The sequence below is a fragment of the Heloderma suspectum genome, chromosome 13 (assembly GCF_057233095.1).
Source record: "Heloderma suspectum isolate Gila_16-S chromosome 13, 16-S_ref, whole genome shotgun sequence".
Lineage (NCBI taxonomy): Eukaryota > Metazoa > Chordata > Lepidosauria > Squamata > Helodermatidae > Heloderma > Heloderma suspectum.
Window position 1 is genome coordinate 25,691,700 of NC_139470.1, and position 13,825 is coordinate 25,705,524.

The 13,825-nt window shown below is 45.8% G+C and overlaps 1 protein-coding gene across 1 annotated transcript in view; it reads left to right on the forward strand.

Annotated features, from left to right (window-relative positions):
- Positions 1–13,825, forward strand: part of CASTOR1 (cytosolic arginine sensor for mTORC1 subunit 1) — a 50,882-nt gene that overhangs the window by 27,510 nt on the left and 9,547 nt on the right. Inside the window, exons 3-4 of the mRNA XM_084819330.1 lie at positions 7,149–7,342; positions 11,080–11,212. Coding sequence (XP_084675456.1) covers positions 7,149–7,342; positions 11,080–11,212 — 327 coding nt within the window. The remainder of the gene's footprint in view (positions 1–7,148; positions 7,343–11,079; positions 11,213–13,825) is intronic.

Genomic DNA, 13,825 nt, shown 5'->3' on the forward strand with positions numbered 1-13,825 from the left:
GTCTTCTTTTCTCAAGGCAAAACATACCCATTTGCTTCAGTCTTTTGTCATAGGACTTAGTTAAAAACATCTGAAGAGCCCTGCTGGATCAGACCAAGGGTCCATCTAGTCCAGCATTCTGTTCACACAGCGGCCAACCAGCTGCCCAGGGGAAACCCACAAGCAGGACATGAGTGCAACAGCACCCTCCCGCCCATGTTCCCCAGCAACTGGTGTACATAGGCTGATTGCCTTTGATACTGGAGGTAATAAAGTAGTCATCAGGACTAGTAGCCATTGATAGCCATCTCCTCCATGAATTTGTCCAATCCCCTTTTCAAGCCATCTAAAGAGGTGGCCATCACTACATCTTGTGGAAGTTTCTAGTCCCTAATCATTTTTGTTGTCCTTCTCTGAATGCCTCAGATACCATCAGTGGGAGATATACGTGATACAGTGGACAATATACAGGGTCTTCTCTGTGGTGGCTTCTCCAGCTCAGGAATGCCCTTCCAAAGGAGATATGATTGGCACTGACCTGGTTTTCTCTTCGGCACCAGGTTAAAACATTTATTTTTGCCCAGCCCTTTTAATATTTGAATGTTTCCGAATTACAGTTAATTACAATTACACAATTAAATTGAATTTACTTTTAAACTGAATTGATTGTTGCTTGGTTTGCTCCTTGAAGAGTTATTGTTGTTTAATGTGTTCTTGTAAACATGTGTCATTGTTTAGTTTTTATATTGGGTTTGTTGCTGATGTTTATATACACTGGCCTGAGATCCTGTGGACAAAGGCCAGTTTATATATTTTAGAAATAAATTAATGAATGGCTTTTAAAAAATAGCTAGCAGGTGCAGGACAACCAATCCGAATTGGGACCCTGCTGGTGGTGGGGTGCAAGGGGGGTGGAGGTTTTAGCACTTTGCCCCCTGCGGTGGTCCCAGTCCAGATCAGCCTCTGCCTGCCTGCTGTGTACACAATTACAGATGTCCTTTTTATTATTTTTGCTCTCTTCCTACAACAAAATGGTGCCTATTCCCAAGTAAATATGCTGAGCATCAGGGCGGCGAAAGCAAACTCCCTTTTATTCTTGTGGTCGTGACGGTGTTATGGTTTGAGTGAGTTTGAAGTACAAAACTGCATGTGCACAGAGTATTTCTTCCACTTTATCAGGGTTGGCAAGCTGGGTTTGTTTGGATGATTTGCTTGAACATCTCAGGAATGTCAAAGTACTTGAAGAGCATGGAATGGCAGTGGGGGAGGACAGAAGAGAACACAGTGTGTTTCTGAACCCAATTTAAAGTGCTGGTTTTGACCTTTAAAGCCTTAAACTGTTTGGGCCCAAGTGACTTGAAGCCTTTACCCATATCAGCCTGCCCACACTTTAAGATCAGAAATAGAGGCCCTTCTCATTTGCCCACCCACGAGAGCAGTCAGGTGAGTGATCACACGTGAGAGGGCCTTCTCTGCAGTGGCCCCACACCTTTGGAACAAGTTGCCCTTGGAGGTCCACCATGATCTGTCATTGCAGGCTTTTAAGAAAGCTTTGAAGACATATTATTTTATCTAAAATAATATGAAAACATTATTTTTAGCCGCCTAGGGTTCCTTGCAAGGGCAAAAACGGTGGGATATAAATGTAATAATAAAAATATAAGGCCATACCTCATTGGAGGGTCCCCTTACTCTGACAGCCCCTTCCCCTGATTTTCACAGGGTTAAACAACAGAAAATGTGTCATTTACTGAACACCATGGGCAACGCTTGCTCCTTGCAAGTCCTTGTTAAAGGTTGTCTTCCGTAGGTTATTTAGGGTGCAATTCTGTGCATGTTTAGACAGAAAAAAGGCCTACAACTCCCAGCATAGCTGGGAGTTGTAGGCCTTTTTTCTGTCTAAACATGCACAGGATTGCATCTTTAGAAAGTAGTGAGCGGCTGTTTTTTGTTTCATTTTAATTATTGTTGTACTTGTAATATTTGCATACTGCCCTTCATCTTACCATACCAGGGAGGTAAAGCAAAATGTCATTTCAAAATCCTAATACGATAACCATAAAAATAATAAAAATAACATCAGCTGCAACAATAAAAAAGCAGGAAATGCATAAAATAGACAATTCACAGCAACCTGCTTATGAAACCAGTTTAAAATGCCTGGGTAAAAAAACAGACTTTGTCCCGGCATTGAAAAGAATACCATGTTGGTGCCAGTTGCACGTCTGTGAGGAGGGTCCGTGGAATCTGTGCAACTCGGAAAAAGCCGGTTCTCTGTGGAACCCATGGGTCGGATCCATAGAAATCCGAACTCGTTTGATTCGTTGTGAATTTCTCCAACATCCCTCATCCCAACACACTAAACAACTCCTTTGAACTCACAGTTTTCAGCACCATCAGGAACCTATTTCACAGCAGTCCCAGCTGTCGGTAAGAAAATGTGTTAATTTTCTGCTTTTTTTTGATAAGTGAACATAAGAACCTAAGAAGAGCCCTGCTGGATCAGAGCAAGGGTCCTTCTAGTACAGCATTCTGTTCACACAGTGGCCAACCAGCTGCCTGCAGGAAACCCACAAGCAGGACATGAGCACAACAGCACACCCCCACCCATGTTCCCCAGCAATTGATGTACATAGGCATACTGTCTCTGATCCTGGAGGTTGTTCTTCTTGTTGTTGTTGTTTATTCAGTCAGTCGCTTCCGACTCTTCGTGACTTCATGGACCAGCCCGCGCCAGAGCTTCCTGTTGGCCGTCGCCACCCCCAGCTCCCCCAAGGTCGAGTCCATCACCTCCAGAATATCATCCATCCATCTTGCCCTTGGTCGGCCCCTCTTCCTTTTGCCTTCCACTTTCTCGAGCATCAGCATCTTCTCCAGGGTATCCTGTCTTCTCATGATGTGGCCAAAGTACTTCAGTTTTGCCTTTCATATCATTCCCTCAAGTGAGCAGTCTGGCTTTATTTCCTGGAGCATGGACTGGTTTGATCTTCTTGCAGTCCAAGGCACTCTCAGAATTTTCCTCCAGCACCACAGTTCAAAAGCATCTATCTTCCTTCGCTCAGCCTTCCTTATGGTCCAGCTCTCGCAGCCATAGGTTACTACGGGGAATACCATTGCTTTAACTATGCGGACCTTTGTTGTCAGTGTGATGTCTCTGCTCTTCACTATTTTATCAAGATTCATCATTGCTCTCCTCCCAAGAAGTAAACGTCTTCTGATTTCCTGGCTGCAGTCAGCATCTGCAGTAATCTTTGCGCCTAGAAAGACAAAAGTCTGTCACAGCCTCCACGTTTTCTCCCTCTATTTGCCAGTTATCAATCAAGCTGGTCGCCAGCATCTTGGTTTTTTTGTGGTTTAACTGCAACCCAGCTTTTGCACTTTCTTCTTTCACCTTCGTCATGAGGTTCCTCAGCTCCTCCTCGCTTTCAGCCATCAAAGTGGTATAATCTGCATATTGGAGATTGTTAATGTTTCTTCCAGCGATTTTAACTCCAGCCTTGGCTTCATCAAGCCCAGCACGTCGCATGATGTGTTCTGCGTACAGGTTGAATAGGTAGGGTGAGAGTATACAGCCTTGCTGTACTCCTTTCCCAATCTTAAACCAGTCCGTTGTTCCGTGGTCTGTTCTTACCGTTGCTACTTGGTCGTTATACAGATTCCTCAGGAGGCAGACAAGATGACTTGGTAGCCCCATACCACCAAGAACTTGCCACAGTTTGTTATGATCCACACAGTCAAAGGCTTTAGAATAGTCAATAAAACAGAAATAGATGTTTTTCTGAAACTCCCTGGCTTTCTCCATTATCCAGCGGATAGTGGCAATTTGGTCTCTAGTTCCTCTGCCTTTTCTAAACCCAGCTTGTACATCTGGCAATTCTCGTTCCATGAATTGCTGGAGTCTACCTTTTATTTATTTAATTTATTTATTGCATTTATATCCCGCCTTTTTTCCTCTTGCAAGGAACCCAAGGCGGCTTACATTATCCTCCTCCTCTCCGTTTTATCCTCACAACAACAACCCTGCAAGGTGGGTTGGGCTGAGAGTCTGTGCCTGGCCCAAAGTCACCCAGTGAGCTGCCATGGCCGAGTGGGGACTAGAACCCGGATCTCCCGGCTCCTAATCCGTCACTCTCACCACTACACTTGAGCATTACCTTACTGGCATGTGAAATAAGCGCCACTGTTCGATAGTTGGAACATTCTTTGGTGCTTCCCTTTTTTGGTATGGGGATATAAGTTGATTTTTTCCAATTTGTTGGCCATTCTTGTGTTTTCCAAATTTGCTGGCATATGGCATGCATCACCTTGACAGCATCATCTCGCAAGATTTTAAACAGTTCAGCTGGGATACCGTCATCTCCTGCTGCCTTGTTATTAGCAATGCTTCTTAAGGCCCATTCAACCTCACTCTTCAGGATGTCTGGCTCTAGCTCACTGACCACACCGTCAAATCTATCCCCGATATTATTATCCTTCCTATACAGATCTTCTGTTTATTCTTGCCACCTTTTCTTGATCTCTTCTGCTTCTGTTAGGTCCTTGCCATCCTTGTTTTTGATCATACCCATTTTTGCCTGGAATTTGCCTCCGATGTTTCTAATTTTCTGGAAGAGGTCTCTTGTCCTTCCTGTTCTTTTATCTTCTTCCGCTTCTGTGCACTGTTTGTTTAAAAATAATTCCTTATCTCTTCTGGCTAATCTCTGGAATTTTGCATTTAATTGGGCATATCTCCCCCTATCACTGTTGCCTTTTACTTTCCTTCTTTCTTGGGCTGCTTCCAGTGTCTCAGCAGACAGCCATCTTGCTTTCTTGGTTTTCTTTTTCTTTGGGATGTTTTTTGTTGCCGCCTCCTGAACAATGTTGCGTACTTCTGTCCATAGTTCTTCCGGGACCCTATCTACTAAATCTAGTCCCTGAAATCTATTCTTCACCTCCACTGCATATTCATGAGGAATATTAGTGAGCTCACATCTAACTGATCTGTGGGTCTTCTCTATTCTCTTTAGTCTGATTCTAAATTGTGCAATAAGAAGTTCGTGATCTGAACTACAATCAGCTCCAGTTCTTGTTTTTACCAACTGCATAGATGTCCGCCACCTTTGGCTACAAAGGATGTAGTCAATCTGATTTCGGTGTCGAAATCACATGGTGAAGTCCATGTATAAACTATAAAGTCGTCTCTTAGGTTGTTGGAAGAGAGTGTTTGTTATGCACAGTGAGTTGTCTTGGCAAAATTCTATCAGCCTTCATTTTGTTCTCCCAGACCATGCTTGCCTGTAATTCTGGGTGTCGTTTGACTACCCACCTTAGCATTCCAGTCTCCTGTAATGAAAATAACATATTTTGGGGGGGGTACTATCCAGTAGGTGCTGCAGATCCTCACAGAACTGATCTACTTCTGCTTCTTCAGCATCTGTGGTTGGGGCGTATATTTGAATCACTGTGATGTTAAATGGCTTACCCTGAATTCAATTTGAGATCATTCTGTCATTTTTTTGGATTGTATCCAAGCACTGCTTTAGCCACTTTATTATTAATTATGAAGGCTACTCCATTTCTTCTGTGGTCCTCTTGTCCACAGTAGTAGATCTGGTGGTCCTTTGATGTGAAGTGGCCCATTCCAGTCCATTTCAGTTCACTGACACCCAAAATGTCTATATTTAATCTTGACATCTCCCCAATAACCACATCCAATTTGCCCTGGCTCATAGATCTTACATTCCAGGTTCCGATGGTGTGTTGATCTTTAGAACATCGGATTCGTCGTTCACCACCAGCACCATCGGCTGCTAGCCGTCCTTTCGGCTTTGAGCTAGCTGCGTCATCACATCTGGGGCTAGTTGAACTTATCCTCTGTTCCTCCCCAGTAGCATTTTGACCATCTTCCGACCTGGGAGTCCCATCTTCCAATGGTATACCGACATATCTCTGGTTGTACTGATCCATTTAGTTTTCATGGCAAGAATACTGGGGTGGGTTGCCGTTTCCTTCCCCAGGGATCGTATTTAGTCTGACCTCTCTGCCATGACCTTCCCGTCTTGGGTGTCCCTTCACGGTTTAGCTCATGACGTCACTGAGGTGCTCAAGCTCCAGCACCACGACAAGGTAACGATCTCCTTTGCTAGAGATCCTGGAGGTAGCGTATAGGTATTAGGACTAGTAGCCATTGATGGCCTTCTCTATGAATTTGTCTAACCCCCTTTTAAAGCCTTCCAAATTGGTGGCCATTGCTGCGTCTTCTGATAGCGAATTCCACAGTTCAGCTATGCTCTGTGTAGAACTCCTTTCTTTCATCTGTCCTGAATCTCCCACCAATCAGCTACATGGGATAACCCCATTGGGTTCTAGTATTATGAGAGAGGGAGGAAAATGTCCCATGCTTAATTTTGTACACCTCTATCATGTCTTACCCTTCTTGCCTTTTCTCCAAGCTAAGCAATCCCAGCCACGGTAAGCACCCCTCATCAATGAAGTTTCTTAACTGGGTACCTAGTGTTTAACTGTGTATGTCTGATAACTCAAGGATCTTTCCCCTGTGTGCCAGACTGCACTTTCACGCAACTTGCTTTGACTAAGGAGAAGTAAGAGGGGAGCAGCTGACTTCACTCAATGGTGACTTGGGAGTTAGCTAAAATAACATTTTTAATAAACCCTTTTGAATGCTTAAAAAGGTGGGCCTGATTAGAAATCAGTTCCATGGTTAAGGGTAAAAGAATGCCCAAATGCTGGGTGGCGATGCTATTCTGAGCTGGGCCTTTCCCTCTTCAGCTCCACACAGGACTTTTCTAAGATGGTCCATCCTATGGGACATACTGTGCATAATCTAAACCAGCCGTAATTCTCCTGGTACCCTGCAGATGTGTTTGACTACACCTGCCATAATCCTCAGCCAGCATGGCAATGCTGTGCTGGCTGAGGATGATGGGAGGCTTAGCCCATCACATCTGAAGGGCACCAGGTTGGGAATGGCTGATCTAAACGAAGGAAGGATGCTTTTTTCTTCATAGATGTTGTTTGTTCAGATTGGCATATGTTTGCATATGAATAAATCAGTTGGTTAATTGGCTATTCATATGATTTAACTAAGATTTTTAAAAAATCAGGGTGCAGTCCTACTCAAAAGTATACAAGATGGCCATGCTTGGATTTCCCCTGTTTCCTTCTTCCAGAGCTGCCCCCATCCGAGTTCCTGCAAGTTGTAGATTCCACCTGGCTAGTGCTCAACGTCTCGTCCAACGGCAGTTCCTCCGCCAACCTCCAGCCCATAGGAGTCACCAAGATCGCCAAGTCCGTCATTGCACCATTGGCAGAGCACAACGTCTCCGTGCTCATGCTCTCCACCTACCAGACTGACTTCATCCTGGTGAGCCGTGTGTTGCCTCTGGGCGACTTTTCTCTAGAGCAGGGGTGGGGGACCTCCGACCTTCCTGGGGTCCCAATCCAGCCCTCCTGGGGTTCCCTAGAGAGCCCCTTTCCTTGGCCTTTGCTCTTTTGAGTAACGATATTGTTTACTATGAGCGATATCCAAAGCAATGCTACCACTAATGTAAATTACGTTACGCTAGCATACACAGCCTCTAGCACAATGGCGATAGCGCTTGCTGGTGTGACGGGTTTCCTTTGCCAGGACTGCATCCAGATTATCTCTGTACCACCCAGTAGCTGAGGCTCTCTGGGTGATTTGCAACAATTCACCAAAACAGATACAAACTACAGCATTATAAACATTATACAACATTACATAATACAACATTATAATAAAACATAGTCTAAAAATTGTTAACGTACAAAATTTAAAACCATTTAAATAGCTAAAAACAATTTCAGTAAACACTTTCAATAACAGACCTGTTGAAGACAGCTGATGTAAGGGCCCCATCATATGCCATTGAACGCCTGGGAGTAGAGGGCAGCCTTAACCAGGAAATGCTGATCAAATTTGCAGATGACACAAAATTGGGCGGGATAGCTAATACCTTGGAAGACAGAAACAAAATTCAAAGTGAGCTTGATAGGCTGGAGCACTGGACAGAAAACAACAAAATGACATTTAATAGGGATAAATGCCAAGTTCTGCACCTAGGAAAAAGAAACCAAATGCACAGTTACAAGATGGGGGATACTTGGCTCAACAACACTAAAAGCGAGAAGGATCTTGGAATTGTTGTTGATCACAAGGTGAATATGAGTCAACAATGTGATGTGGCTGCAAAAAGGCAAATGCTCTTTTGGGCTGCATTAATAGAAGCATAGCCTCCAAATCCCGGGAAGTACTGGTTCCCCTCTACTCAGCACTGGTTAGGCCTCATCTGGAGTATTGTGTCCAGTTCTGGGCACCACACTTGAAGAAGGATGCAGACAAACTGGAGAGGCTTCAGAGGAGGGCAACAGAGATGATCAGGGGACTGGAAACAAAGCCCTATGAAGAGAGACTGCAAGAACTGGGCATGTTTAGCCTTGAGAAGAGAAGACAGAGGAGAGATAGGATAGCGCTCTTCAAGTACTTGAAAGGCTTTCACAGAGAGGAAGGCCAGGAACTTTTCTCCATCATCCCAGAGTGCAGGACATGGAATCATGGGCTCAAGTGACAGGAAGCCAGATTCCGGCTGAACATCAGGAGAAACTTCCTGACTGTGAGAGCAATATGACAATGGAACCAATTCTCTAGGGAGGTGGTGGGCTCTCCCACACTGGAGGCATTCAAGACAAGGCTGAACAGCCATCCGTCAGGGATGCTCTGACTTGGATTCCTGCATTGAGCAGGTGGTTGGACTCGATGGTCTTATAGGTCTTAACCCCTTCCAGCCCTACTATTTTACGATTCTATGAACCTGGCGCCGAAAAGATGACAGTGTTGGCCCCAGGCGGGCCTCTGGGGAGCTCATCATTCTATAGTTGGGGGAGCCACCATGAAGAAGGCCCTCTTCCTTGTTGCCACCTTCCGAGCCTCCCTCAGAGGAGGCATTCGGAGGAAGGCCCCAGCTGTTGACTGCAGGTTCGTTTTGGGAGAGGTTTTCCGCCAGGTATTGCGGGCCTGATGCCTTTGCCGAGAGCTTTTTCAAACCTGGAGCCAGCCTTGGTTCAAAGCGCTTCACTGGCCTTATTTTGATGTAATCCGGGCAGCAGCCCGGCAGGGTCAGTAGGTGGGCTCATCCCCATATTGCAGACGGACTAGCAGACGGACCAGCCTTTGCGCGGGCGGGAAAAGCCCTTCCATCAGCACAGTGGAGGCCGTAAGAAGCCGCGTGCAGCCTCCAGAGTTGGACCCATTCTACCCGCCCTGTTTGAGTGAAGCCATCCCGGTTGGCTCCCCTAGGCATGTCCCCTGCCAGGTCCACCCCTGTAGCCCCTTAAAGCATGGGCCTGCCCACTCCATTTCCCTGAGGGGGCGGCCCCGCAGCGTAGGGGAAGGGCAGGCCTACAAATCTATTTCTCGGCCTAGTCTTCCCCCCGGCGTCCAACTGTACGGCCTGCAACGCGATGTGCTGGTTAGGGACGTCTGCCCCTAGTGGCAGAAGATGTAACGGCAGAGTCCAGTCACACGGATACGTTAAAACTACGGGCGCAGTCCTCTCGATCGTGCCCTCGCTGCTTGGATGTCTCTGAACTCGGCGGCTTCCTTGCCAGCCTCAGCCCTGGTGGCAAGGCGGAAGGAGCGGCGGAGGCCATCTTCGCCCCCCAATCCTCCATCTTGGGCGATTATCGCTAGACGGGTTTTTTAGCCTGTCTAGCGAGGGCACTTCAGAGGGAGAGGGAAGGAGGCAGAATATCTTGCGTCCTGGCCTCTCCAGTCGCCTCCCCTTCCTGCCAACCAGAACAGCCCCTTTCCTGCTCTTCCGAGGGTGCTTTCCTGACCTCTGGCTGAGAGGTCAGCCGGTGCAGTTCGGCTGCGAGGGGGACGGTCTGGGCTCGGTGCTCTGACTGCCCCTTCCAAGGTCGGAGTGTTGTCTCTGTGCTCGGAAGAGTTTTCCAAGCTGTTCTGTGGTCCCTGGGACGCTCACCCAAGGAACATAGGATTGCTCTCTAACTCATTTTTAAAACAGAATAGCCCTGAGGTGCACACCCATAGTATCATAGTAAGTCTACATAGTCTACTTACATAGTAAGTAGACAGCCTTAGTATCATAGAATCATAGAATAGTAGGGTTGGAAGGAGCCTATAAGACCATCAAGTTCAACCCCCTGCTCAGTGCAGGAATCCAAGTCAGAGCATCCCTGACAGATGGCTGTTCAGCCTCATCTTGAATGCCTCCAGTGTCAGTGTGGGAAAGCCCACCACCTCCCTAGGGAATTGGTTCCATTGTCATGTTGCCCTAACAGTCAGGAAGTTTTTCCTGATGTTCAGCCAGAATCTGGCTTCCTTTCACTTGAGCCCACGATTCCATGTCCTGCAGTCTGGGATGATCAAGAAGAGATCCTGGCCTTCCTCTCTGTGACAACCTTTCAAGGACTTGAAGAGCGCTATCATATCTCTCCTCAAGTCTTCTCAAGGCTAGACATGCCCAGTTCTTTCAGTCTGTCCTCATAGGGCTTTGTTTCCAGTCCCCTGAACTGGAACTGTTGCCCTCCTCTGAACCCTCTCCAGTTTGTCTGCTTTCTTCTTAAAGTGTGGTGCCCACAGCTGGACACAGCACTCAAGATGAGGCCTAACCAGTGCTGAGTAGAGGGGGAGCTAGTACTTCCTGGGATTTGGAAGCTATGCTTCTATGAATGCAGCCCAAAATAGCATTTGCCTTTTTTGCAGCTACAGTATGCATGCTAAGTTTCAGGTGCCCAGGTTTCATGGTCTTGGTGCTATGGTGGTGACAGGCGGACAGACACAAATACTTTTATTATTATAGATTGGACAGGGGCAGGAGAGTTGTCTGAGGCTGAGAAGGAGCAGCTTGCTTAAATATGTACATTAAGGGTGAAATCCTATGCATGTTTACACAAAGACAAAGCTTACAACTCTGGGCATGCTGGGAGTTGTAGGCTTTTTCTCACTTGTGCCTTAAGTGAGTTTGTGGCTGAGGCAAGATTCAAACCTGGAGGTCACCACATTTGTAGCTCAGTCTCTTGGCTGCTTTACTGCATCAGCAGTGACCTCTAGTCTTTCAGGTGCGGGAGAAGGACCTGCCCGTCGTCATTCACACCCTGGCAAGCGAGTTTGATATTTACAAGGAAGTGAATGGGGAGCCGGTTCCTGCAAACTGTGAAGATGTGAGCAATGGATTCCTCAAACCAAAACAAGGTGAGTTTTCCTCCTTGTATCTCCCACTATGAATGTACCCATACACTATTATAAAGATCTGATGCTGTCCTCCAAGTGCCTCCTCCAAGGGAGGCTCGGAGGATGGCAGCAAGGGAGAGGGCCTTCTTGGTGGTAGCCCGCCAATTGTGGAATGCTTTCCCCACTGAGGCCTGCCTTGCACCAACACTGTCATCTTTTCAGCTCCAAATTAAGACTTTCCTCTATTCCCAGGCATTTGATGGCATATGATGGGGCTTCTAATGTCAGTTGTCTTACCTGGTCCTGGTATTTTATGGTTAATTGTTTTAGCTGTTCTAAATTGTTTAATTTTTGTATCTTAAAAGATTTTATATTCTGTTTTTATGATGTTGTATTTTGGGTTTTAATTTTTGTGAACCGACCAGAGAGCTTTGGCTGTTGGGTGGTCTAGAAATGAATGAATGTATCGGAGTTAAAATGACCTCTGTAATTTTGCAGGCTGTGCAGCTGGACCCCCCCCCCCTTTCATCAGTGCATTTAGGTGGGCATCCTGTGTAGTTCGCCTCTTGCAGGAGGAAGAGGAAGTTCATCTTTGTGTTGCTTAGGCAACAGCAGAGCTCATCCCTCTCTTCTTCCCCCGCTGCAGCTTTCCAACACAGAGCTGGAAGCAATTGATTTTATTGTAATCAACTGCTTTTCAGCCACGGCTCTTGGAGAAGCATACAAAATAAACATGAAGAGGGACAAAATGGAACAGGCAGTTAAAAGAACACAGCATAAAATAAGCACAGAACTAAGAGATCTGCGCAAATGAAAAAGTTCTCATCTAGTGATGGAAAGATGATGGCGCCAGGCAAATCTTCCTGGGGAGGGTTGCAGAAATGGGGTGCTACAACCGAGAAGGTCCTGTCTCTGGTCACCATCAGCCTTACTCTAGATGGCGAGGGGAGCACAGAGTGGGGCCTTTGAGGCTGCTCTCCATGCCCAGGTAGATGAGGGAGCAGGTTGTCCTTTTAAATACTCTGGTCCAAAGCCATGAGGAATTTTATTGATTAAAGCCAGGACTTTGAATTCTGGTCCGAAATGGACCTGTAGGCAGTGCAGCAGTTTCAAAAATGGCATAATATGCTACATACGAACACAGGCCAGCATCTCTGCATGGTATAGAAGAGCAGAGAGGCAGATCAATGTGGCCGTAGATAGCCACAGAAGACAGATGAAACAAGTATGTTCCCTCCCCCTGTGGGGTTTATTTTGTACACTGGAATCATTTGGGGGGAATGATACTTTGCCACAGTCCTAAACAACACGAGATGGAAAGAACTGATTTTTAATCAGATCTCAAGAACTGGCTATGCACATAGCATATCTCCGTTTCCAGAGGGGACGCCATGTTAGTCTATTGCAGCAAAAAATCAGTGAGTTAAAATTTTTTGCATTTATTCTGGTAGAAGCTTTCATAGCCTCTGTTGTCCACTTCATCAGATACATGGAGGGTTATGGAGAGTTTCAGGTTTTTTAATACAGTATAGGTGGTGGTGGTGTGGAGAATTGTATGAACAGTGAAGTCAGAAGGAATTTCTGACAGTACAGCAAAAAGTACTGACAGTGACAATTACATTATTAACATTGGTTATTCACAGAGCAGTTGCTGCTGATAACACAAACGCTAAGTAAGCCAATTAATACATGTTGTGCAATAAAAATCCAGTATTCCGATTCAAGCCTCTGGCGATGGAATTAAACCTGTTGATGAATTTTAACTCGGCAGTCTCAGACATTCTTGGGTGATGTTTCTAGATAAAGCAGAAAGCACAGTGGTTTCAGTTCCAGCAGTGTAGAAGGGGCCATTGTTACTGCTCAGCCTCTAGTAAATTGAGTTTGCGGCCTGGGAGTGGTCCTGAAAGAATGTTCTGCTGACGCTGTGTGATGTTAAAATGTGCTGAGTGCTTGTGTTTGAGATACTGTTGGAAAAGAGGGCTTGTTACAATCTGTTGACAAAATGCAGCTTGCTTACTTATCTCTCTGTCTGTATTTGTATCTTGTTATACCAATAAAACAAAAGTTCTCTGAGCAGTTTACAAGTAAAATATTAAAACCATAAAATAGAATGTGAAGATAACTCCGAAACAGAATAAAACCAGCAACAGAGAATAATGTCAGCGCAAACTATTTTAGAAAGTCCTAAGAGGTATTTTAGGAAAGATAAAAAAGCCTGGGTCAATTTTAAAATAGATCTTACTCTGGCGCCTCAAAGACTACAATGTAGGCTTCAAGTGAGCCTCTCCAGAGAGGGCATTCCATAACTTGGGGTGGGGTGGGGACTGACACTGAAAAGGCCTTCTCAAGTAGCCACCCATGGGACTTCTGTTTGTGGGTGTACCCAGAGAAGGACCTACAGCTTGTGTCTGGGATACTGTTGGAAAAGAGGATACTGGGCTTGATTCAATATTTTGACAAAATACAGCCTGCCTTCCTATCTTTGTATATTGCCCTAAAACGAAAGATCAGCCCTGCCTCTCCCTGCTACCCATGGTGGAAATCCTTCCACCCCACCTGCAATCCCATGCACCCATCCTGGCCGTTTGGCCCAGGCAAATCTCTTGGGAATTGCTTGGCTATCCTCTTGGGAAG